The sequence below is a fragment of the Dermacentor albipictus genome, chromosome 10 (assembly GCF_038994185.2).
Source record: "Dermacentor albipictus isolate Rhodes 1998 colony chromosome 10, USDA_Dalb.pri_finalv2, whole genome shotgun sequence".
NCBI lineage: Eukaryota > Metazoa > Arthropoda > Arachnida > Ixodida > Ixodidae > Dermacentor > Dermacentor albipictus.
In genome coordinates, this window is record NC_091830.1 from 75,213,409 (window position 1) to 75,240,947 (window position 27,539).

At 46.7% G+C, this 27,539-nt stretch overlaps 1 protein-coding gene across 4 annotated transcripts in view; it reads left to right on the forward strand.

Annotated features, from left to right (window-relative positions):
* LOC135898851 (aldehyde dehydrogenase family 16 member A1-like) overlaps positions 1 to 27,539 on the forward strand; it is a 79,106-nt gene that overhangs the window by 21,860 nt on the left and 29,707 nt on the right. Inside the window, exons 1-5 of one of the 4 annotated variants that reach the window (XM_065428040.2) lie at positions 2,659 to 3,070; positions 6,640 to 6,856; positions 9,368 to 9,603; positions 13,925 to 14,100; positions 24,181 to 24,340. In XM_065428040.2, coding sequence (XP_065284112.1) covers positions 6,848 to 6,856; positions 9,368 to 9,603; positions 13,925 to 14,100; positions 24,181 to 24,340 — 581 coding nt within the window. In that variant the 5' untranslated portion in view covers positions 2,659 to 3,070; positions 6,640 to 6,847. Of the gene's footprint in view, positions 1 to 2,657; positions 3,071 to 6,639; positions 6,857 to 9,345; positions 9,604 to 13,924; positions 14,101 to 24,180; positions 24,341 to 27,539 lie in introns of those variants that run through there. The other 3 variants (XM_065428034.2, XM_065428018.2, XM_065428026.2) reach the window with 3 other exon arrangements.

Here is a 27,539-nt window from a genome sequence, read left to right on the forward strand (position 1 = left end):
ATGTCACAGACCTGGTGAAGGGCCCTTTAATCGATTAATCGCTCTCGACGCAGGGTTTTTCGTCAATTATTCGATTAATCGAAATTCTTGCTGGGCATCTTAAAAAGGTTGAAACAAAGTTATCTAGTGTTGTAGGACCCTATAAAAGCTTTGAGAGCTGGAACCAAGTTAGAAATACAAGTGTACAAAGTTTGATAGAGAATACTCTTTGATTTAATTGTTAAACAATAGTAGAGTTGACGCTAGTGGCTTTTGAAAAGATAAACAATGTATGTTTTAAAATGGCACTTAGAGCACACTGTAAACAAGACGTGTGGTACTAGTTAAACTAGAAATATGTAAAATGGCAAAAGTGAAAGGTGAAGCCCAGATAGAATATGCAAGAAATCGCAATGTGCACAGGGGAAAAGAAAATTACTGGTTTAGGATTTTAAACCCCGAGCTCTTTCCTACAGAGCGAAGGAACGTTAATAGGCCGGGATCTTTGAGTGAAGCCGACACCTTCTTTGAAAGGAAAAAAAAAAACAAAACAATTGTGGGGTTTTACGTGCCAAAACCACTACCTGGTTATGAGGCACGCCGTAGTGGGCGACTCCGGAAACTTGGTCCACCTGGGGTTCCTTAACGTGCTTGTTTGAATGAGCACTCAATCCGCATGCGAGCACAGACGCTCGAGAAAGTGCTCCAAACCGGCTCGAATGTCGCACCGCGTCTTTAGTGGATTGGGAGTGACAGGACGATCAACGACTGGAGTATGCCTTGAATTGCGAGGGCATTTGACGTCTCCCGCTTTGGGCGGCGTGGAAGCGTGTACGATGTGGCCCGGAAGAGAAAGAAAGCGCCCGGCATGGCATCACTCGGGACTCGGAAAAGAACAGACTGTCGCGTGGTTTGTGCTGCGGGTGTACGGGCACGCAGGGAGCGAGTGACACAGAGGCGCTTGTCAGCCCAACGAACAGGAACACGCCACCATTATTGGGCACGAGCGCACAAAGACGCACGAAGTCGCCGGTGGCGCCACGTACTGGTGGCAGCTAGGGTGCCTCGACGTCCTCCTCGCCCGCCGCTCCGGCGGGCGAGGAGGACATCGAGGCACCCTAGTGGCAGCCTAAAGCATGGACTAAACTGTGGTGACCTCTACACAGTCGACAGCCGCTCTGCCACAGCCGTACAGTCACTGCTCGTGCAGCGCCATTCTATGAATGTATTGCGCTCAGTGTTGCACTAAGCGTAATACAATCACGAAAGTCCACCAATTAGCCCCGTTCATTGCTTTACTAAACCGCCATTCTAGTACGATTTCAAAATTGTCGCGCCGCTCCTGTAAAACGATTCATCGCACTTGTCTAATCGACCGACTCGATTAAATGAAAGGTGCGCAAAGACGAAGATTAATCGTTCCGCGGGATAATTTTAATCGATAAATCGTTCATCGATATTATCTACCCTACTCCGGCGGCGTGGCCATAGAATAAAGAACGCGTCACCGCGAAACACAGACCGTCGGCCGGACTATAGAGGTTAGAAAGGATAACATTTTAGCTCTATAGCCGGACGCGCCCTTCGCGTGCTCCGAGTAGCGCGTTTCATTTGCTGAGCAACGCACAATGCGTGTACTGCAGCGGGAGTTCTCTTTCGCGCTTCCCTAAGAATAACTGGCGCCATCTAGCACTGCCGGCCCGAAGCCTGTGTGTGCACCCCTCCCCCTCCTGAACTTCCTGTTCATGCATCCGATCTCCCTCCCGCGCGCCCCCAAAAGGATCTTGACTACGCCACTGCTCAAGACAACTTGCGTCATGCGCAGGTCCACTTCGCGCATGAGTAATTGAAGCAAGCGGCGTTGTGCACATGGATTTGCAAGAATTATGCTAGAGGGCAGCGGTAACCAGAACACTGGAGAGTGCGATTGTTAGGGCGCCGTGTCGTTGCAACTACAGGATGCGCAAAACGACGTAGAGTTGTAGTCGGAGTTGAAACGTAAGCAAATCTCGTTACGTCACTTTTACGCATTTTATGTGGCGGAGACCTTTAAATTTATGCATAGAAGTCGCTTAAGCACATATACTACGTTACACCACCCCCGTGCAGCGTTAGGAAACCTACGCAACGAACAGACTGAGAAGCGAACCGAATGGGTCCCGGCTATGCACAAGGAGGACACCTGTTACGTTTCTGTAGTGTGCTGAAGACACTTCTTAGAATTTCGAACATAAATAAAAAAAATATACAAGCGAGAATCTACACGTTCTTGCGTCAACCGACTTTTGGCACTGTAGTACTCACTGTTGTCAAAATGTATGTCGTTAAATAATTACAAAGATCATTTGAAATGCTTGCAAAGGACCGGCAGACAGGTTGTTCTGCAAATGTTTCCTGTCACATTTAACAAAACCAGGAAATCCTTGACCATTTTACTTAGTCGTTTGTGTACCTGCGTGCCGTTACAGAGTGCAATCTGAAAGGTGAAACAAACATTTGAACTGACTGGCGATCACAAACGATTTGAATTTAGCGCCTCCTTTAGTCTCGAACAAAATGGCTCCTTATAGGTGTATTGCCAATGCACGCCGCTATGTATACTCTCCAAACACCAATCCACTCTGGCGCTGCAAACGCTCATGTCGATCAGAACATTTATCACCCTGCTTTGCCGCTTTGGTCACTTGACAACTTGACGCTATTTGTGACGCTGATTCACAGAGATACAGCCAATACAGCTTACTGTAGATTCTAGAAATCAGTCGTGGAAGCTGCCATTAAAGTTAAGTGCGGTCCTAAATGTATACAACCATCAAATTTGTAGGTGAATTGTTTTGTGTCCATTTGTAGTTTTTTAAATAACATCAAATATTTGTTGATTTCACATATAAGTTGCTATTTGACTCATTAACCAGTTATGAGTCGTAGTAGGCCTTGGCCAACGTCAAGCCCGCAGAAAGAAATTTTGAAAATGGCCGCCGAATTTGCTAGTCAATTTCGTGCTGTTAGCGCTCAGCCAAGTGTCACCGTTAGAAGCATTTTCGAGCGTCCATGTTACGGCCCAGTCATGGACTCGTATGATTACAGCAAGGTAAGAAAACATGGTGCTCCTGTTTCCTTATGGCGCGAGGTCTACGCGTGACACGAACATAAGACGACCGCACACCGAGCCGACGGCGCCCGCTCTTATCAGCCGTGGTTCAGCCGCTCTGCGATATCGAGTTCTTGATGATCTTGATGACCGGGACTGCAATTAACCTTCTTCAGTTTTTTAGGCTCACTTCTTCTCTTAGCTTATGCAAAACACATGGCAATTCAATTTCGTTTTGCAAACCTGCGTCGACAACATAAGGTCACTGTGAACCGCTTCTCTAAAAACATGAGTTAAATAGCTGTTGACTGCTTGCTGGAATGCTTAGGCGGAGAGCTAATTACCGCATCGTCACATTTCAACTGCTGCTGATCCGAACGATAGCTGAGCTCAGTCGTAGTTAAAGGGAATTCAGCAAGTGCAAATTTAATTCAGCGTGTTGCAGCCCGGACACTCGGTCAGGTTAGCTTTCTATAGTGGCCGCCGATACGAACCGTTTCTGCTGGGTGAGTTCTTGATTGTTATTGGTTACAGCGCATTGTCTCTAGTGAACTGCTCGCTGCATTTGTATTAATTGCTAGCGCCAAAAGTCTGCAGGTGAGGTAGAGTCGCGCTGGAAACTCGTTAGACGCATTCGTAAATGGAGTAGCTGTGTAGGGTGTATAGAAAGTAGTAACGATATTAATATAACTCGTCAAAGTTGCAATGTCAAAATGACTCCATTATCAAGTTCGTAACTTGTTTCGCGTCATTGCGAGAGAACTCGTTGGCAAATGCATCGTTCCTTTCGCGATACTTTGGGACCATCGAGCACCCTTGTATTTCAACGGGCTACCAGCTGAAGAATTGTTAAGGACATTGTTTGTCTAGGGCCCCTTTCAGTAGATGGCGTAGAATGGCAGTCTTACACACCTGCAATTATCTCCACCTTTCAACCGGTGAAACACTGTCCTCATAATTATAGCTAGCTTCACGTTAAAGGGGCGCGAAGGAGTAATATTAACGTCAGCTGTGTTAAATGACGCATTCACTTTTACCATGGGAAAAGTCCTGGTTGGCCAAAATAGAGGCAGACACAAAGCAGGTGTTCACGCCCCCCAAAGTTGCTACACCTGCTTGCCATGACCACAGATTTTGACAGAACCTGCCCCGGTATGGGTAATAACTTATCAGTAAAGGAGAATGGCATTGTAAAAGAATTGGGCATTAAAACTACCAAGTTTCTGGAATTTATCTGTGCTAAAATACTTTGATATCCGCAGCGTATGACTGACACCCCAGTGCCGAGAATTCGGTGCAAAATTAATGGAAGGCTTGACATTCATTGTCTTCTCTAATGATGAACATTTTCCGTTCAAGTCAGTGAAAGTACGGCGTCGAAAGATACTGTGTGATGAAATGGTTTTGTTATAATTTCTTTAAAAGAGCTGCAGAGAAAAATCAGCCTAGCCGTATTAGCAATTTGTGCTTCTACAATGCCGAGAAAGCCACTCTTACTATGAGAGGAGGCTTCATAAGCCGGAAAAGTGCAAGAACAAAAGACGGATCGGCTTGCCGCATTGAATTTCCTGCACCAGCCGGCCGTGTGTCCCTTTAATGCCTTGGCCAACGTTAGCTTTGTTAAGCAGCAAAGTTGTGGTTAAAGGCCCGTCAAAAGTTTGAAGCTTTATTAACAGACGTTTCTCATTATTAAAGCTGTACGATTTGGGTTGTGTTTGCAGTCTGCGTATGAGCCACAATTTTACATTCGCTCTTTGCTCGTTTTCTCAGTGCACTTGAAAGGGATGTCATGCGATGTATGTATTTGTGTGTATGAGACTACAGATGTCACTGAGCTAGCAACTGAAAGTTGCCAGCTCAGTGGCACATCTGTAGTCTCACTTCTGCGTCACTCCTGGCCCCTCATTTTCAAGCGAAGCTTGTATTGGCTCACAAGTTTCGGTGGCCATGTCATGCAAAGAAACCCAGTTGCTCCCAGAGCAGAGCAGCTGCGGGAAAGCGCACACAATATGGCGATGTGGTTTCGCGCTCACGCCACGCGCGCCACCAAGCGGAGCCGTTTCGCTTCCGCCAGGGAGGAAAAAGGGCAGGAAACTATTGCGCGCGCTGCGCCAGCTTCATTTCCGTCCAGTTCAGTCTGGGAAAACGAATGGGACGGCCACGCGTTGTGCGTTCCCCCGAGGAGCGGGCAGCCTTCAATGAGGGGCGGTGAGAACTCGCCCGTGAAAGGGCTCGCCGTCAGCACGTCGATCCAGCTGTTAAAGCCGCCCGAGCCCAGGTAATCCGACAGCAATGAGAAAGTGATCCCGGGCTGAGGGAGCAGGAGGCCGAAGCAATCCGGCACCGTTACGTGGAACCACATGGCGCGTTTTTCGCTCAGCGAACGCCTTCGCCACCGCTGATGTGGCGGCACTCGCACGAGCACGCCGGGCCTGCGCCGGCCGCCCAACGTTTGCCGGGTGTTCCGCTGGGCTGCTGCGCCGAGATGAGCGGAGGGCAACGCTATCTGGTGGTGTTAAAGGGAATCTGAAGAGTCTGTCGAATTCAATAAGACGCTCATATACGGATGCGGGCACCTTATAAACCATGTAGGTAAAATTTGTTTTTTTCTTTTTTTTCAAATAGGAGCTACGAAATCGTCGGTTGAAATTGCGCTGTAGCTCCACCCCCCGTTGAGTGAGCGAGCGGAGCGGAGACTGGAAACCGTGGTGTTGTGACGTCAACTCTAGTGTTTCGTTCCTTCGCAGCATTCGCGACCGTGCCTGACTGCGCTTGTTTCTGCGTGCGTGCCATTCTAATCTGCTTTGGTCGACCCTGCATTCCTTTGTTTGTGCATCTGCGTGTATGTAGAGTGGTAGTCAACGTGCGCGGTAGTCAAAGTGAGTGGTAGTCAACGTGAGTGGTAGTCAACAGATGAAGGTCACTACACGTACTGCATGAACCGGGAAGCTTTTCACGCGTTTAAACCGTCTTTGTAGATTGCCGACAGCTTTGGACAGCGCACAAATGCCGACGATCGCATCCCCGCTTACGTTACACGAGGAGGCATGCAGGAACACAACACTACAGTTGTTTGACCAGAAATGAGCTCACTAGATCGCTTTGCAAAAAACATACTCGCCAAAGAACATTTTCAACATGAGGAGATCCCAAGACTTTGCTTTCGTTCGCGTCGAAAGCACTGCTCGCACCAGCATCGTTTGCTTCTTCGAGAGGCCGGCTCTTCGCAATCGGCTCGTACATGTAGGGAGTAATGCCGAACTTCTCAGAAAAACGCAGCCTCTCTAAATTTTCCATTACCATCTCAGAAAAACAGCACCAAACTACCTGGCGCCGCGCTTTATGTGTAGCGGCAGCGGTCGGTTACTAGAGTTGACATCACGAGGCGCACCGACCAATCACAGGCGGAAATGAGACGCGCGAGCTGGGCGTGTCCGCTGCTGCACTTTTCGTCGAAATAAAATATATTTGCACTTTCTTTCGCTCAATTTCGATACGATATTTGAATTCGGAGGGTTGAAAACCATCATGTACTGATGTTCACTCATTTTTTCTGGAAAATCTTTCAGCTTCCCTTTAAGGGAACTAATGCGTGACGTATAGCGTGACGTGGACTCGCGCTGCACTGTCATTGGTGGACGCGGCCGCTGCAACTCCCAACAGCATCAGGCGGGTGCGAGATCTTCGCGAGGGCGTTCGTCGAAACGACGCCCGGGCCCCCATGCCACACGTAAATCGCGCCATGGGGTTCCAGCACCACCTGTGGGTTACTTAACCATGAAGAAGGTAAAGTGCATGCAGGACAAGCTTCGCTTACCCCATTTTCCGGGGGAAGGGTTGGTCATTTTTTTCTCCCCCTTTCCCTACCACAAGTAAATCAACTTGCTCAAATTTCTCTTCGTAAACTGCTATCGGCCCCGGGTGCCAGACGACTTAGCTACGCCACTGCTAACCACATTTCTTACATCTTCAGGATGAGGAAAAGCTGACTACTGCAGAACAGATTGAAAATTTTCATTTCTCATTGACTTTTGTCAAGTTCAGGAAATGTTGCTCACACAGCTCCCTCCCCTCTCTCGCGTCATGTGGGAAAGAGCGGCAAGAGGGCTAGGGGAAAGAGATTGTACAGGCGAGCCTACATATAATAAACAGCATCGTCATGTTGAACTGGAATGCCGGATGCATTTCTTATAGCTGAGCAGTTGTGATAAGTAAACATGGAAGAATAAGCCGACGCGATGACTAAAATATTACTGTTTCCAAAAGTATTTGGTACTTTGCATATCCATTGCTGACCTAATAATCATGGTTTCTAGATTATTACAAAGCAGACAAGTGCTCATCACCGAGAGCTTTGTTGCAGACGAGCTGTTTCAGCAATGCAACATACTCGATCGTGGTTGACAAGTTTGCAGATGGTGGTATTTGTTCCGCCATCTCCTCGCTTTCATCGTTTAAGTTAATGCTGACATATCCCTCCATGTCATGGACAGCACCCTCATCCCTGCATGAATCAGCAAAGTCAGGTTTGTCGTCCACACCTTAGAAGTCATCCTAACCAATGTCAGCAGCACTCATCTGTGCTTCAACTGTGCGCCATCATAAACCCATGCGCTAGTTGCTGTTGCTTTTGAAGTCCGCTGTTCCAGGCTGGCCTGCATCACACACAAATTCATCGTTGTGAACACAGTTTTTGATGTAATGTACGGCAACTTCCATTGAAGGCTTCTCTATCATTTTCAATATTGTACTTTCATGTTGGCATTAGAAAAGTTCAGAGCCACGACATGTTCATTCGATTTGAGACATGCTGCCGTGAAGCCACAATACTGTCACTTTATCAGCATTGGTAATAATGGAGCATTTATTCATTATTTGTTCATTCACTTTCCCTTAAGGCCCTAGGGAATTCGAGAGGGGAGTTGGTACAATGTTAATAAATGCAATGCAACAACCACTACAATAGAAGCAATACAATCGACAACCATGACAGGAATGATAGGTAGTTATTGACAAAGCAGGTTCATAGCAGGACTTCTAGAAGCATTAAAGGGACGCTAAAGAGAAAAATGGTTTCTTCTGTATCAGTAAATTACCCTTCTGCAATATCAGAAATACCACTCGTACCAAGATCAGACGCTTGGCGGGCCAGAAAAAAATTACGCACATAAGAAGGATGGCACCACTGCCTTGAAGTTCGTGCACCAACTCATCGTGACATGGATTTTGACCATGTCTGCTTGGGTCCACTTAATTCTCTAGTGGTAAAGATAGGCTACATTGTATTCTAAGGGAGCCAAAGACTGTATGTGGGAAGTTTCGCCAACTTACCTGAGAAAAAGTTGAATATTTCTTGGGCCTGGACATGCAGTCTGAATTTAAGAGTTTTTACAGAGCCGATGTGAGCCAAATAAAAAAGAAAGGCACATTGAAATTCGTGACGTCACGCTGGCTTACTGGCATAGGTGTCCTGGCGCGAAATTCAAGAAGTGAAACTTTGAACTTCACTTCTTATAATAATCGACCTATTCTATAATTAGTAACAGTTTTCAAAGTAACCTTTATCAGTCTAAATTGATTTATTCTTTTGCTTTAGTGTCCCTTCAATATCTCTAATGACGACAATATTGTGTGGAAGACGATTGCAACATGAACATGTAATGGCCATGGATTAGCCATAACATTTAATGCTTGAAAATAGAATGCCCACTTTGATAATGATCAAGTGTATCGGGCATTGTAGGATGATTTTGTTAGCTTATCCTTAAGGAATGAATTGTTACGATAAATATAACGAAAGAAACAAAGGCAGGAAACTTTTATATGATAAAAAAGGCTGGTTAAGGAAAATGTGTCCTTCGTGGCCGCAACACTAGAAGTGCAATGATAATGAAAAAGAATGAAACGTGATGCACGGTTTCTCGGCTATGAGTGGTTCGAGACCAGAATCCCATATACCTGCTACATATTCTAGTTGGGACCAATGTTGTTATAAAGCTGCAACTTCGAAGATACAGGGGTCTGAGAAATTTCTGCGTAGGTGACCTAACGTACAACTGGCATTGTTAGTTGTGTAATCAATGCAAGTTTTCTGAGATAAGCTACACGAGATAACTGGGATTGTTTTAAGTGGACTTGACTGCATGTAGTGTGAGAAAAGAGTTAGACGTGCAGGCTCAGGATTGTCGGTTCACGTCAGGACAGGGGTAATTCCTGATTACTGAATGATGCTTTTGTCCTGCGGCTGGCATGAAATATTTTGATGGTGATGATAGCGAAATGTGTGCCCGCCTGCAGAAGTGGCTGGAGGCACAGAACTACCAGGTGCGTGGATTCGTGGACGGCTTCCTGGACTTGTCGGAGGACTATGATGCTGAGCTCATTCCCGTCAACAGCCCCTCTTCTAGCAAGAAGGTGGCCCATGCACTGCCTGCGGATGTGGAGCTCTTCAACCAGGCCTTCAAGTCATCGGCGACTGCGCAGGCCGCTTGGGCGGAGCTGGACCCACACACACGTTGCACGCACCTATACAAGTGAGTCCAGTGGGACTTGCTTCAAAGGGTTGTGGTTTACGGGGCAGGTATCAGTGGTAAAATGATGCGATGCATGAAGTACGACACCAAACCTGGACTGATTCGCTTGGAGACCAATGTCTGACCGATGTGCAATGGCATGGGTCCAATCGTCATGCATCCATCCCAGCAAAGTGTTGGGAAAGCTCAAATCTGTTTCCAAAAAAAGTTCTTGCAGAGCCCGTGCTTCAGCGTTGCAACGGTCCTCTCTGCCAACCCATTCAATTGTGGGTGATAGGGCGCAGTACGCTAGTGTTCGATGCCGTTCTGCTTTATGAAGGACTGAAATTGGGTACTCGTAAACTGCGGCCCGTTATTGAGCAGACGAGCATTCGCGGCAGACCAACCCTGCTGAGCGTTGTTCGCAGTGCTTTACTTGTCTTCGCTGTGGCGGTTGTTTTCAATAGGTTTGCTTCAATCCATTTTGTATGGGAGTCTGCTGCTATTAGCAGCATTTGTCCCATTATAGGGCCTACGTAGTAATGAATATGCACTCTCGAGCATCTTTTGTTAGTGCCCAGCCACGGAACAGGCTTTTTTGCTGGTGGCATGCTGTGGCATTTTATGCAAGTCGGGCAGGCTCTGACAATACGTCTTTGATATCTTTATTGAGACCAGGGTACCAAAAAAGGGAGTGAGCTAGATTTTTCATTGCTGTAATACCCTGGTATATGTCATGTAGTAGACGAAGCATAGACTTTCAGGCCATAGGAATTACGGCTCAATGACCCCAGTAGATGACAGCATTGCTGCAAATCGGTTCATTCTCCTTGTGAAAAAATGGACGCAGGCCTTCGGCTCTTGCCTGCAATTTATGTGCCCAGCCGTCACGAATGAATTGTTCAGCCTTCATTAATGCAGCTTCTTCCGTCATTCTTGCTAAGCCTCTTGATATCACTAGCCCACTGTCAAAATTCCCTGGTAAACGGCACATACTTGCATTCGTCCTTAGCTGTAATCGCACCAACATGTCATGTGGTTGTTGTGCTGGAAGGTGGCTCAGGGCATCAGCAGAAATCAATGCCTTTCCTGGCTTGAATTCGATGCAATATGAGTAGGTACCTGCTCAACAGCAGAGACCACCGCTGAGTGCAGGCCGCTGCTATAGCTGGAGCCGGCTACTCTGTACTACGTAGATGTAGCAGCAACTTATAGTCTGTAATCATGGTAAAATCATAACCTAAGAGGTACTCGTGAGACTTTTTGTGACCCCTAACACAACGGCCAGTGCCTCCCATTCAATGGTAGAGTAATTACGCTCTGCAAGCAAAGGTGTCTGTGAGCGAATTACGCTGGGAAACTGAAAGTGTGTGTGACCGAAATCCGACTGGCCGATCGCCTCCGTAAGTATGGTGGTAAAGTGGCGTGCCAAGACCACAAGGAGGTGTGTCGGTTTCTAAAACGAGTGGTTCTTTTGGATCGTAATGGCGCAAAAATTGAGCTTTGCTTATCAGTGACTTGCCTTATCTTGTGCTGTCCCCCTTGGCCAGGGCAAATTCTTGTGCAGCAGTTCATGCAGCTGTCTAAACACCATTGCCATGTGCTTCAGAAATGCCTGAGTGCTTCCAGATTTTTCGAACATTGAAACGCCTGTGACTTGAAAAAAACGTCGCAGAATAAAGCGTGAATATTTCTCAAATGTTTATGAATGTATATTCATCAGTGTCCAGCGAGTAGTTTGCTTAGGCGCTCGTGACACACAGAAAGCTGAGCGTGTGGCACGCGCATGTGCTTTCGGTTAAAAAATGTGTGGTACAGATGGCCTGCACTCGCGCACGGCGGGCGGCAGCAAATAGGTTAACACAATGTTACTTACGGGTCACCGATTCAACGTTGAGCCTTCACGTTCAAAAGCCTTGAGAATGTCGCGGCAGCACAAATTGGGCCCTGAGCAACCACGATTGTTTAAAGTAGCCTCCAGGGTCTTTTCAGAGTAGGTAACCAGTACTTTCAGCTGGCCGTCGATTTGATGCTTGCCGAGAAAACACTTCAACGGTAAGGTGTGTTCAGCCCAGGCCATTGTTGCTTGTACATTGACTATGTTGGCCATGCTATCACTGGTGATCCTGTGTCCACTTGCGTTTTTATCTGCACGCCATTCTACTGCAAGGTGTAGAAGACCGATTGGGCAAGGCTTACTGAAGGAGCGTGAAGACTCAAGAGGTACTCCTCGTAGTCGTCGCCGTCCGATAGTTGCTCCGCGCAAAGTCCCACCGTCTTGTCATGCAGACGCACATGCTGGCACATGCGTGCTAGATGGCGCCACCGATTACACCTAAAGCACTCCGCTTGACAGAACTTACACTGACTGGCCTTGTGTGTATACCACTGCTGCAGCATGAGCAGCCTAAATTTGTTTGCAGGAATGAGTTTACGAAATTGCATTTGCTTGCTATCATCTGGATTTTCACGATGAAATCGCTCATCTCGTTTGGTGGCTGATTTCTTGTGAAGAATTTCTGATTACGTGATTTCGTTCTCTTTTAGAGCGAAGTGTTCCGCTAGCAGCTTGACAACATTGTTAAGCAACTGGATCTCGGAATGGTGCATAGCGGTCAGCAAAGGTGGTGAACAGCCTTGGTGCTTTACGCCACAATTGGAAGTGTCCTGTGCTTCTTCCGGTTGATGATGTGGTGGGCCTCAAAGTAGGATTCCAGGCGTTTCTGATAGGTGTCCCATTTGTCTTCGTCCTCATCCAAAGATGGTGACCCACCCTGTGCAGCCATGCACAGGGCACCCCAACGTAACCCCAATGCTGGTTCGATATCCTCGTCACCACTGTTGCAGATTGACACACTAACAAGGACTGAACAACGTTTGTGAAAAACATTCGTTCTTGAGCACTTGGGGGTCATGACGTTCACTTGAGCATGTGCCGTTGTACATTGCTGATACTGATACAGCATAGTTATTCAGCAGAAAGCGTTGTAGTTCAAAAATAATTGCCCTGCGAAACATGCAGTGAGATTACTTCTATCATGGCACCATTTGACCACATGACTGGTGCAGCGTTGCCTGCTAAAAACATATTCCACAACGGGACGATGTACACACAGTGATTCGGAACGGATAAAACCGTGGTGTAACTTAACCACCGCTGGTGTAGCTGAGTGAAAAAGCACGAGTGTCTGAATGAGTCCTGCTCTAGTCTACAATGGGGAAGGTAGGTGGGTTCAATTTCCACTGCCGATATACGTCGGGGTCCAGGTTGACCTGGGTGTAGGGAATGGCCGGGATTTGTGGTACATCCGGTACAGGTGCGTTGATACCAGCGATATGAATTAAGCCACAGTATGGCAGACTGGATCAATCCGGACAAGTGTCCACATGGAGATGGTAGAATAGGCATTCTCCAGTTTCACCGTGGGCACAAACGGCGCTACTGTAAATGCATGTTAGATCTCTACAGAATGGCCATGGAAGACAATAAAGCACTATTCTTTTGTTCATTTGAGAAATTTGAAGCCACCCATATAATTTCCTACACTGTGGCTGGGCGCTTGATAACTAAATGCTTTGGACAAGAATTCGGCATTTTCAGCTGATATAACCAAACCAGGAAGACAATGAAATACAACCGACGCGAAGAGAGCCGTGAAAATCCCTATTTGGAATTGTGACCTTTGCTTTTCAGTAAACGTTCTTAGTAATTCTGAAGTTTAGTGTTTGACTCCTTTAGAATGTAGTGTAGTCAATACTTACCAAAAACATGTTTAACTAGGCCCGAGTCGGCGACGCCAAATTTCATTACGTCATTGTGAGCCATTGCAGGAATTTTTGCTTGGCATCGCCACCCGTATTTTGATCTTGCGTCTTTTCAGGCTTGTTACTTCTTGTGGCAAAATGGGCTTATTTTTGTGTCACAGAAGGGTAGTTTTCTAACACAGCTCAAATAATCTTTTTATTTAGTGTCCTTTTAGGCGGCTCTACTTTTCAAGCTCCCATGCATCTATATGCATAAGAACAGAAAAGAATTGTGTTGCTCAGCTCGGCAATGCAATTACAGCATGAAAGTGGGCGATGTGCTGAGTTGGATGAGGTTTGTTAAATTTGAAAGATAATGCAGATACTCCGGCTGCATGTAGATATATTGCCCGCCTCAGCGGCGGGTGGTATAAGTTGTTTCAAGGCTGTGAATGAGGTTAATTAACCAACCCACCCTACAGCTTTGGTGAGTTTCCTTCAATTAGCATGCAGTGCTTGTTTTATAACCAGTTTAGCCAAACTGAAATAGCAGTTGCCCTTTATGCGACTTCTCCTGACAGTCGCCGTGCACTTGCAGCGTGGCGCGCAGCTTGCAAAAGCACTTCACAAGTTTTGGAGAGATGGAGAGCCTTCAGTCGGGCAAGGTGCTGCCCTTCAGCATGGAGGAGGCTACCCAGATGGTGCGATACTTGTATCACTGCGCCGGTGTTGCCATGACCCTCAGCGAGCGCTTCCCGGCGTCCCGACCAAAGGGTAAGACGACTGCTGTGGGGCATTTCACTTCTGAGGTGTTCCTGCGGTAAAATTAAAAAGGTTGGCTGAAAATTTGTCCTAATTGGTGGATTTGGCACTTTTGTGGGAATCAATGCTGGGTGAAGCTTTTCTTTATCTTTGTGCAAAGGTTAGTTCAAGTGTTATGCAAGCATGACATTCTGTGAAGGTAGGTAGGCAGTGCGGTCCGGGTATGAGCAACCATTGTGTTGCAAAAGTCGAGGCATGCTGTTTCCTGTTCAACGGGTCCCACACAGGAGGAGCACGCCGTGAAGCTTGGCACGTCTTTGTCAGGTAAAACCTTGATGTAAACTTGTGGTGCTCCGACGCTGACGACACATCAGATTTGAGCACCAGTCTGTCACAGATGTTTCACAGTGAACAAAAGTCGTCCCGCACATAGTACTTGTTTGCACCTACAAATGAGACGTGCTGTTCCCTCAATATTGCCATTAAGGTTGAAAGGCGATTCTACTGTGGCCCGCATGCTGGCGTCGAATCTACCAGCTACGTTGCTATGGCTGCTTACTTAGCAGCCAGCTCGTTAGTGCAAAATCAATCTTGATGTGCGCACAGTAGAGAAAAGCACTTCTACTCGCATGCATATGCACTTCTTGCACCACTGCCACGCTGTGAAGCTTGTTTCAAAGCCCTTGCCACTGCAAGTTCTTATCAATCAAAAGACAATGGAAATTGCAGCTTCTGTGCAAATTTTGAGCAAAATAGAAATCGGGGCAGCACTTTTCTTTTGCTAAATAATGGGATGCTGTTTAACAAAAGCAATTGTTAATTGCTTTCTTGCTCCATTCGAAAATTTGACATTTGGTCAACTCAGACAATTTTGTCCATTTTGTGAAATATTAAATGTGGTTTCACTGTATATTCATATAGTGAATCTTTTAGTTGCGAGTGTGCCGCTGTCTATTGCATCTCTGCTTGTTTGTCTCTTGGTACAATGGTCATATATTTACCAACTAGTAGTGTTTTCGTTTGTATTGCAGCTAGGAACACGCAATGCTGTGCTCAAGTGCATTCAGTTGAATCTGTGCTGCAACGTGCATTGTAGGAAAGACCGACCTGCTGCAAAGCAAGTTGTTTATCCACGCAGTACCTGCATTGCCCCGACATAATTACGTACCATATTAAATGCGAAACATTTCTGGGCGAACATTTGCCACGTTGACAGTATCTATCTGGCCGAGTACGTCTGGTGCTTTCATGGTCATTTCATTAACTTGGTATGTACCAAAATTGGCATAGTATAACAAGAGTGTATGACGAACATAAATGATAGGTCATGACATTAATATTATGACGTGTGTCATGTAGGTCATGAAACAGCCACCTACGTCTTGGTGCTCTCTTGGTCATTTCATTAACTTGGTATGTACCACAATTGGCATAGTATGACGAGAGTGTATGACGAATGCAAATGATAGGTCAGGACATGAATTTCATGACATGCATGTCATGTAGGTCATGAAACAGCCACCTACGTCTTGGTATGTAGCAAAATTGGCATGTGATAGTGTATGACGAACATAAATGATCAATCATAACATGAATATCATGACGTGTGTCATGCCGGGAATGAAACAGCTGCCCCCGCCTTGGTTCTCTCATGGTCGTTTCGTTAACTTGGTATGTACCAAAATTGGCATAGTGTGACAAGAGTGTATGACGAACATAAATGATAGGTCATGACACGCATGTCATGTAGTCATGAAACAGCTGCCTACGTCTTGGTGCTCTCATGGTCGTTTTGTTAAGTTGGTAGGCTCCTTGCACAGTGCTTTGCCTAACATCGATTCCTACGGGGCGTGGAATCTGCTGGCTTTTTAACTTGCGTGTTGAACTCGCAAATGAACCCAGCCCTCACTTTTGTCCTTGAGGATTGGCTTTTTTCTTACTTTCCGTAAAAGATGCATGCCGAACCTTCAGGACCAGTATTCAGCATGTTCGCTTTAACTGGACATGATTGGCCGGCCCTGTCAAATATCACAAGATTGTTGGATTGCGCTGTGATACAGATACACCATCCTTTAGCTACCGACGCTAAACATTGGCGACACGAAGGCAGCGAGGTGTGCGCAGGGACGCAACTTCTCAACCGTGCACTTTTGTTGATGGTGCCTGCTGCTTCATCATTGCAAACGATCTTGCACCATGCAAGCGCAGTGGCAGCATAGCAAAGTAAAACAATGCACTTGCCCAGCTGTTCGTCACATCACCACAACCTTTAGAGCACAGTCCTTACGTGCCCGTTCTTCCGTTCAGCATCAGCATAACCGGCAGAATAAACAAGCTTGCTGAAGGGTAAAAAAAATGGAACGAATGTGCAGCACAGCGGAGGATGAAAGATGGCGATAGTGAAAAGAGTGCAAGGCAGAAAGCGGGGGAGGGTACAGAGAAAGCATAAGGAATAAAGTGGAGGAGAGTATGGAAAAACGGGGAAGAGGGAAGCAGAGTGCCACATGAAACATGCTCCACCAGCGAAGGACGAAAAAAGAGAGCAAATGCGGAATGCAATGGAGGATGAAAGATGGCAAGTACAGTAGCGTGCTCTGTCACCTGGTCGCCGATGTCATTACTAAGGCATGCGGCGAGCACATCCACTGATACCATAAATGGAAACAAAGCGTTAAAGTGGGCTTCAGACCAACTGTGCATGCGCTACTTTGCCTGCACCATTGCTGCTGCTAGAAAATATGCACTGTGCGAGCTACGCATTCCCGTGTTCACTTCCTTTCTGAACAATGAATGACTGTGGAAGTGCTTCGTCTGCTTGTGCTGCTAAACGAGCTGCTCGAGCAGTGGCTGTCGGGATAAGGTGCGGGGAGGGGGGGAGGGGGGTTCCAAGTTGCGGTGTACCGAGTTATGCCTCTGTACACCGACCCCCGCCGTTGACACACGCCTGCCCATCAACCGCACACCGATACAAGCTTGAGGAAACAATAGACAACCGTGTGTACACTTGGAAAGCATTTACTAGATTGCAACTGACACTTCGAGCAAGCCAGCTAGCCATATAGTTGACATTGCTGAGGGTTCTTGAGGAGAATAATACGCTAGGTAAAGGAGGGCTTCTGGCTTACCCGGTGGGGATGCGGAAAGCCGCGGCGCCGCGGCAGTAACATGGTTGGCTAACCACATATGGGAAAACGGGGTCCGTGGCGGAGACTTTCACACTCGGCGCTTGCTGGCATCCAAACAGACTCTGGCGATGTCGGAGGGATCTCGCATCACGCACTTGGTGGCGCTGGTAGTGCTTGCGACTCCCGGGCGCAGTCCGCGCAAGGAAGGTCTCCCGAACCTGCTTGGCTCACGTGCGACGAACCCAAGGATTCCCACAAGGCTCAGCGCCACCACCGAAAGAACACTGCCATTCAGATTCAATTTCTTTGTCTCAATATATCATGAATTCAGAACACCTAAACAGCTGCGCTCAAATATTGCATTAAAGGGCGCCTCATCAGGCCCCATAACAAATTTTGGTTATATGCTGGAAGTTGTTACGTGTCCTCTAGGAAGCGTTGTGCCGAAAAAAAATTTTCAGGTCGGCTCGTTAACCCTTTCGCTGTCACAGGCGTATTAGTACGTCTTTGCGCTCCACCCCCCCCCCCCCCACACACAGTGTCGCTGACGTACCGGTATGTTCTTATCGTGCGTTCAAAATTTTGCACCTGAGTGCAAAGCTGGCACTCCTGGACTGGCCGCACCATTTCTTGAATCTTTCTACAAGTTCGTATTTTTGCCCCGCACTGTGTTGGTACATGTATTGAAGAGTACGGTGCGACTGCCACTCCCCCTCCCTCTTTGCTGAGTGGCGCGGTCACTCCGCATTCGCTGGATGATACATCGCATGCATGTGGTTATGGGTTCAAGGGTTGTTCTGCCATCTCCGCTGGTTTGAAGGTTTTTGTTTTTCTTATGTTGGTGTGTCTGCTACGGTGCGTGAAGTTCAGGGGCACGCGCCGTTGCCTCTCCGAAAAAAGACCGACACATGACTCGATTGCTGCTTTCGCTCTCTCGCCGCCCCCTCGCTTCTGACTTGAAGTAGTAAATGTAAAGCCCCTCAAACTTTCTTTTAGCCTTTTTCCATCTCCCTCTGTCTTCTTGATCTCACAACATCCGATTTATCTCTGTTGTGTGGGCAACTGAAAAGTGCTTCTTCCCCTGCGTGCGGTTGCTTTCGGATGGCTGACCGCGCGGGACCTTCGTCTGCTCATTGGAGTGGTGGCTCTTCCGATTCAGAATATGAGCAGAGTTTGGATTCGGACTCGGACAGCGTCTCATCCGAGGTAGAGGTGAGTTCCGCATCATCACATTCGGATGTTGAAACGGTGGGACCATCATCCCGGAAGCATGTGCGGCAAATGGAAACTATGTGGAAGAAAGCCAATTTCTCACCGACATTGTTTCCTTTTGACGCGTCACGTTCAGGACTGTCCGCAAGCACAACTCTTCAACCGGATGCACAAGAAGGTGACTATTTCAAGCTGTTTTCTGATGAGCCAATCATTTCACACATTGTGAGTGAAACGAATTGGTTCGCGCGAGTGAAGACAAGCGCACAAGGAGTTGTGCGCACATCGCGGCCGAGAGCTTGGGTGGAGACAGATGTATCAGAAATGTACTGTTTCCTTGCGGTCGTTCTGTTGACGGGCCTGATAAGAAAGAATGCCTTGCAAGACTACTGGAGCATGAACCCCATGTTGCACACACCATTTTTTGCAACTATTTTTCTGTTGAACCGCTTCCTGCTTCTCCTGCGGCTTCTCCATCTGAGCGACTCCACAGATATCGCAAATCGGCCGGGAACAGTGAGGCCATTTATGGAAGCAATTCAGAGCAAGCTGAGTAGCCTACTAATTCCGTACCAAGACCTGTGCATAGACGAATCTATGATGCCATGAAAAGGGCGGCTGTCATTTCGGCAATACATTCCTTTGAAGAGGTACCGCTTTGGTGTCAAGTTATTTGTTCTTTGCGATGTCAAAACCGGCTACATTCTGAAATTTGTTGTGTGCACTGGAGCGATGACAAACATGACCATGGTCAAGGATTTGGGATTTTTTGGCTCCATTGTTCTAGAGCTACCTGAAGACTACCTCGGAAAAGGACATTCGTTATTTGTAGATAATTGGTACAGTAGTCCAGCACCGTTCAACTGCCTTCAAGATAAAAAAAAACCAACACACGTTGAACTGTTTGGACCAACAGGAAGGGGCTTCCAAATTTCTCAAAAAAGATTAAAAAGGTGAAGTGGAGTCATATCATACAATGACGCTTCTTGCGCTCAAATGGCATAAGAGAGATGTACATGTCCTAACGTCGATGCATGTGCACGTCCAGAAGACACAGGGAAGGTGGATAGGGTAACAGGCGAGAACAAGCGAAAGCCCGCATGTGTTCTCGAATACAATATGAAGATGGGATTAGTGGACAAGACGGACAAGATGAGTTTCGCTGAAAGCATTAGGAAGAGCCTCAAGTGGTACAAAAAGAGTTTTCTTTCATATTATGGACATGTTCCTTCTAAATGCCTTCATCTTGTGGCGCGAAAATGGTGGACGCAAAACATTCGGCGAATTTCGCTTGAATGTCATGTACCAACTGATACAAGAGTTCCACACTGCTAGAAGGAGAGGTGGAAAATGGAGGTGATGACCCGATGAGGCTCATGACACGATGCTTTCCCCAGATGGCTCCTCCGAGCGAAGCCAAAGTCGCGCGTGTGCGAACACTGTTCGAGGGCAAAAGAAAAGGAAAGACACCCGTGTGACGTGTGCTGAGTGTGACAAAGGCTTGTGCCTGGACACATCCTTCAACATCTACCACACTCTCAAGAAGTACTGAACAGTGTTTTTATTTTTTTTAATGTTACCTTCATTTATCTCATTTATAGTGAGGCTGATGATGATGTTTACTAACCACAGCTGCAGAACACTGAAATCTGCATATTCCATTGATTATGTTATTTGTATACCAATCATAATCAAAAATAAATTGCTATGTTCATTCCCTGTTATGCTCGTTCCCTGAAACCAAGCTGACACTGGGGGTGCGTCACGGCCAGAAAGGTCCGACAATGAAAGGGTTAATAGCCGAGATAGAAATATTTCAGTTCCGTGAACCCATGATTTCAGCAGGCGTGCTCCACTGCCTAGCGAGACTCTCTAGACTCCCCATCTAGCCTCCGCAAGCAAAATTCCTTCTCTGCGTACTCCCATAGCTGGCCTCGAGGATTACGTGACGCATACATCATGGGCCGCGCCTTCATTTTTTTTCTCCTCGCTTTTTCTTTTGCAGCGCTGCGCACTTCCGCTGATGCCGTTGCGCGTGAGGTGTTGCGATTGTCTCGTTTAGCACAGCGCACGACTTTGCGTGCTATGCACAAGGACACATGACCAGTGGTGTAATTCAGTGCTAGACGAATACTGAGGCAGATCAAATGGATCGCGGAGCACGATCACGCGCTGGAACACGGTAGAGAATGGCTTAGTTTCGGTACCTGCGCACGTGACTGCAAGACCGCGGGAACAAGCAGACAAAGCGGAAGTACATCTCTCTTGCTTCGGTGCGAAGTAAAACAAAACGCACCTAGACATTCCATTTGTGTGTTTTATTATTTCCCTAAACTTCAATTTGTCAATTCAAGCAACAGATCACACAAATAACAGATGTTGCCTTGAATAATTCTTGAAGTCGGCTGTCACCACAAGCGACATCGCACTGCGGACACGAGTACGTAGGCGCAGGGACGTGAGTATGTCGCCGTGAGGGAAAGGGAAAGCTGTGTTTGGATTGACATTTCAGACCTTTCTGCTGCACATCGTGTTGTAATTCTTTGCAAACACGATTGTTAGTGCTCATTGTATGCTCTGCGCTTGTCAGCTCAAAATGGCCAGACCTGGTGAAGGGCTCTGTAAGGAGTATTGTAATCGTAGGTGAATTTTTTTGTTGTTAATCAGGTGCTGCGTTGTGTCTTGTTCTGTATTTCTGGAGTGCTGCACATCTGTTGTGCGTCATGCAATTAGCCATTAGGCCAGTTAAACATGGGCTGTTTCAAACTGAAGGTTGTAGAGCATGCCTTACCCTTAAACCATGGCAACCATGCTGCTGGACTGCATTTCAGCATCGAGCCAGTGCCTGTGCGATTATGGAGCAAACAAGAGGACAAGCTTAAAGCTACAAAGAAGAATCGTCGCACATATCAAAATACCAAAGCAAGGCAAGCTTCAGAAAATTTTGTTTTTAGAAGCCAAGCATCTTAATCTGCCTGGGCAGCACCAAAGACGATGTGCTATGGCCCAACGACGACCCCGCACTACTGAGACCAAGTGGCTGACAGCATTTTGTGAATAGAAATGAAATTTTGATTCACATTGTGCATGTGTTTTACCTACAAAGGCAAGGTTGTGAGCACATGTTTTTGTTATCTAAATAGTGATAAGAAGTTCCAGTTCTTAGGAAACTTTTCCTCCATGTAATCAACCCTCCCCCAAATTGATGTCAACGTTTGTGGAAAGAAGCAGATACATTATATGAGTGAATACAGTACATATAGAGACAAATGATGCAATGAACTGGCATTTCTGCAATGCCAACAGGAAGCAACTAACCACTCTGGATTGACCAGCTAGAAACTAATTTATTGCTGTGGAGCAAAAGAACATAGGTACTCCGGATCAGGGTCTACCAGGGAGATTCGCCTTTTGGGAGCAAGGTAGCAGTGTTAAAGAAAGCTTTGTAGAAGTACTCCAGTTCGAACAACTTGTACAGCAAAGCTATATGTTGGGGTTTTCACATCCTGTGCAAAGCCTACGGGTCTGTTTTGGCACTGCCCAAAATCTGCTTCAACCTTTGCAAATGCTTCACTACTAGTTTGTTCACTAATCTGCTACACCTGGGTCTTTTCAGATTCTACAATGTAGTATCCGAGCTTAGAGCTCGTATATTCTCTGCTATATTCAACGCATGTTCCTGGCTACACTTGCCTTTCTAGCTACCCTGTCCATGATGCTGTCATCCATGGACACCATCTTGGAATGTGTTGATGACGTTAGCTAAGCTCACACGGTAGGCTGTTGCGAACGCAGCGAATGAGGATGGGGCATCAGACTGCACTGCCCTAAGCAATTTTCTGGCTGAATTTTCTTGGGGAAAAGAAGCGCACATTAAAATCAGATGAATTCTGTACTAATTCTTTGTGAGCTACTGTTATTGTTTTAGAAAATCTTCCTGGGGCAGGCTGAAAACGGGCATTTTCAACAAGAAATGACATGGGTTCGGCACGTTCTCTGAACCCTAAGTGCTGCCGAGACCGACGCTTCCGCTATTCGACTCGCCACTGTGGTGGGCGTGTGCGTAACAACCAGCCAAGTTTGAATTATCTGGAGGAGACTAATTTCAGGATTGAAATAACAAAAGTTTGGTCCCATAGCAATGTTTGGGTGCCGGCCAGGACCTTCAGTCGGGATAGAACTAACTGGATTTGAATTAACGGATGTATGCTGTATTTAAAATATGTGGCAAGCATCATGAAGCACTTTGATTGTACTTGTGGTTCACTTTCGAGTAAATGTAAAGTGTTATAATAAATTCAGTTGGAAGGTAGGCAGCTGGGTGCTTGCCCCTGCGATGTCATTAGGCCTAGCTCGCTCTTGCCAGGTCCATTGCATTCCGCGTCGCAGCCGTCACTTGAAACTGCTTGCGGGTGGTTGTCGTTGTGTTTTTCAGCAAGGTCGGAGCACTTTTTGAAGTTGTAGTGCGTTCGCTTTCTTTTCTTGCCAAACTTTTTCCGAGTGGCAAACTTCAGACATCACTACACACTACGCTAGTGACTTTCAAAATGGCGTCGTGGTTCGCTTATCAAGCGCGTCCATGCACCGCAGCCGACAACACCAGCCGCCTAAGCCAATCGCAGCGCTTTATTTAGTCCCGTGCAGTGAATGGGCAAATGGGGTCGCATGCTGGGACTTCTTTTTCGGTACAGTATTTCTTCATAGCGAATAGGGCGACAAACAAAAATGTGGCAGGAGATTGAAGTAGTAATTCTTTCCAACCCGACCAAGATGGCCGCGATGGCATATGTCGTTCAGCAGCAGCATGACATGATGCTTTTTATGCTTTCTTCTGTCAAAATATAGCTCACGGCGGTTACGTAAATTGATATTGCGGCTGAAATATTGATCCATGACACGGGAAACCGGGAAGCTTGGTCAGAACATGCGGCAGTATTTGTATATCATGAAAAGACCACTTGCAAGAAACTCATTTTTTGGCTATTTTTTTATCTCTAAGACCTGTGTCCCTCCTTAAAGAACCCAAGGTAGTCTAACTTAATCCGAAGTCCGCCTCTACAGTGTGCCTCATAATTGGATCATAGTTTAGGCATGCCAAATTTGAGAATTTCATTCATTTAATATATTGTGCACCAGACAGGATGGGCCAATGGCTTGGCACCATGCTGCCGAGTGCAAGGTTGTGGGTTTGTTTCCCGGCCATGGAAGCTGTATTTCAATGTGGGTGAAATGCAAGAATGCTCCTGTTCGTCAGATTTAGGTTCACAATGAAGAACCTCAGATGGTCAAAGTTGTTCCAGTGCTTTCACTACAGTAACCCTAATAACCCACCGTAATGTTTCGGGCTACGGAACTCCACAAATAAATCTCTTTAAACAAAGAGGGTTTCAGCTATACTTCTGCCAACTTCACACATCGCTCTGGCAAAAAAAAAAAAAATGTGTTTAAAACATTTGTTCCTTATTACTCTGAAACTCCTCTGCCTATCCTTTTTCTTTGTAAAAGATTGCAACTATTTTAAAAGTGCCTCTTTAGACTGGTTGGTACGTACCGAAGCACGAGTAACAGCGCAGGCGCGAAGGCAAAGTAGACTATTGTTAATTCACCTACTTTGTCTCATTCGTGCGCTGTTCTTCGCATTCTTGCATTTTGTCTGATTTCAGACATGCGACGACACATTCGTTGGCATTGTCTTTGCTTCAAAGTCTGTTTGGTCAGCTTCCCGAGTCTTTGCTGGCTGGTGGTTGTGCCCCAGGTGTCGTGCTGGTATTGGTGGAGGATGCCCAGGCCACCTGCCCCGTGTCTGCATGGCGGGTTGGCGAGGTCTTGGCTGCCGGCAACGCGCTGCTCATCGTCGTCAAGTCCGACTTCTGCCTGGCGCCCATGCACTTTGCTGAAATCGCTGTCGCTGGGGGGTGAGCTTTAGCCTCTTTTCGTTTGCCTCTAGGGGCGTGTGAAAAGTAAGTTCTGAAACCAAGTTGAATGCGAATCGAATAGTGCCAGAAACGAATCGAATATTGAGTACTTTCTTGAACATTGTTCAAATAATGAAAAGCCGTTACCGCAGTTAGTATAAAGCAACGTTCACGCCCTAGTACCATATAAACTTGTGTAATTTTTACACTTTTTCCTTTTCAAATTTTGACGAGGTGCGGCCCTTCACGGGACCGAACCCATTGGGTTGAAATGGTGCCAAGTTTGGTGCCAAATTTGGTGCCAAGTTTGGTGCCAAGTTTGCTGCCAAAATGCCAAGTTTGGCATTTTGGTGCCATTTTGGCCAGCCAAGTTAGGGGGAAGGGTGTTGGGGAGGGCTTTACGGCTTTTTTTACGGTATTTATAACCCTAGCAAGCTTTTGACATGACATTACATATCGTTCAGAGCTATCATGTTATGTAGCATAAATGGGGCAATGGGAACACACAAGCAGTTTGTTCGCGTGCACAGAACTCTTCAGAGAAAAGTGCGGATGATCGCTGTATGGCTTGTAATGTCTGGCTCCATGAGTGACGTAGCTTGTGCCACAGAGCAAGGTTTCACGTTTTATGCCCATATACTATACCCTGCCCACAGCAATAATACTTATCATACTTGTGCGCCATTTTTGTGCTTGATTGCACAGAGTTGAAGCACTGAAGCATTCGAAAACAATTCAACAAATATTCCTATCTATGAATAGTGACGTAGAATAGGACATGATTCGTGATTTGAAAGTTTAGGATATTTGCCCACCCCTATTTGTCTCAGTTACACAGGAGCTCATGTTTTTTTTTTAGAGCGCAGCTTTAAGGCGCTCGTTCCTGTGGCGACGACGGCAACATAACCGAGTGAATGAGCACAACAGCAAAACATGAAATAGCGAACGCAAAGTGGCAGACGAGACGCGAGCTGTGAATGGTGAAGACCAATGAGAGTGGCCCCTTCTGTGACATGTGCACGGGAAACTGGTGTAATGCAGAGCCACCCAACTGCTCAATGCGTACTCGTAACTGGCCTCAGCTGGACCGCTCATTTCATATTATTGTCTATTTGCGTCAGCTCTTTTCTCCCGCTTGTTTGCTTTGCTTGGTTTGGTCTCGTTTGTGTTTGTTTCGATTGTCATGGTTTGCGGTTCTTTTGTAATCTGATTATATGTGCGACGCAAATTGTGTAGCACTTTCTGGAAGCCGCCTGGCACCAGTGACTACACTTGAACTTTCAACGAGTCGTCTAAAAGCCAATGCGTTTCTTCGTTCATGTTGGTCATTATCAGGTGCTGCTTGCTAAATTAAAAAGTGTAACGCTACTATCGCTTATCTTTGCAACCTTACTGGCCTCAAGCCTTACTCTAATATCGCGTAGAGGAAGGGAGCCATTACTCAGTCACGCTTGTGTCATGTGCATAGATGGCATGGTTCTCGCGTCATGCATGACAGAGCTCAATTTAGCCTCTCATTCAACATTTAGAGGCACAGCTTGGCATTACGTTTGCCGATCTGAGCAGGAGTGGTTGCACTTGAGAGCCCACTCAGCCACGGTATGATCTGTAAACTCAAACCTGTGCTCATCAAGAGTTATAAGGCTTACAAGTGTTCAATTTGTTGCAGACACTCGATAGTTTCTCAGCTACTGCACGTTCAACACGGAGGGTGCATTAATGGCATGAAGAGACTCAACCAATTCATGTCTTGCCTTTGACCACGGGGGGGCCCTCTACAAATAAGGAGCAAGCACAATTGCAAGATTACACCGTAGGACTCCCGCAGCTGTACCACAAGTTTAGCATGTAAGCGTCACAAGAAAAAAATGTTATGCTGGGCATGGTTGTTAATCCATACTCGAAAGTACAGTGCAAAATTACTCAATGCAAAAAGAAAGACAGGACAGGCAAGTGTAATTTCACATTGTAATCCGGGAATAAATGTCACCTTTGTATTTGGATGTATCATTTCTTTACCCTAGTGCCCATACACCCTCATCAGCACGCACAAGACGGTTCACGTGCCCTGTACATATGTCCATGATACATCCTAACCAATGGCTTTTTATCAATGAAGTTAGCATTCCTTGGGAGCTTCACCCAGGTTGTAGTATGTCTCTGTGTCTACATACGGACGTCCGCACTTAACCTCTTTCCTGCCATGATGGGTCCCTTGGTAGTCCATGGTCAAATGGGTAGAGCATTGGGCTTGCAGTGCCGATGAAATCGGGTTCAAAACCAACTGTCCAACCAACTTGGGTCACTGGGTGTGTGCTGATCTTCATCTTCAAAAAAATAGTCACTTAAATTTCTCCTGTGCTCAGTGAAATTGAACCGCTTACAACACGGCGGTGCAAGAAACACAGATCATGCCGTTTAAGCTAGTTTACGGCATGAACCCGACGACAACGCTCGATGCCATGCTGCCGCACGGCACTGACGAAGAGAATCTTGACATCGCTACCCATCTCCAGCACGCCGAAGAAGCCTGACAGCTCCCGCTTGCGGATCAATAACCAGCAACGTACCCACAGCCGACACTACGACCTCCGACGACGCTTCTTTGAGTACCAGCCCGGGGGCCGTGTTTGGGTTTGGACCCCGATACGGTGACGAGGACTCGGTGAGAAACTGTTGCGACGCTACTTCGGACCCTACAAGGCCATCCGAAGTATTGGCGCACTGGACTATGAGGTCGTGCCAGACGGCATTTCGCATTCATAGCGGCGCCGCGCACGATGTGAAGTGGTCCACGTGGTGCGTCTTAAACCTTTTTACGCACGCTGACAAACTTCCTTGTTTTTTTTTTTTTTGCTGCGAGTGCTTTTCTTTATTACTTTCGTTTGTTTGCAGCATCAGTTCGATGCTTTTTAAGAGGGTTTATTGACATGTGTACTTGTTTGTCTATATCGGGCGACCACGTTTCACCGCCTAACAAACGTTATCACACAGCGCAGGATGCGCCTGCATGTATCAGAAGCTTCTGGAATGTTATCGATGGTTCCATCTGATGTCTGTCACCGAACCTTGTATAATCTGATTGCATGTATGCGCAACGCAAATAGTGTAGAACTTTGTGGAAGACACGCGGGTGCCAGGGATTACTCTGGAAAATTTGACGACTGGTGTACAAATGCCGACGCGCTTGACTCGCTGA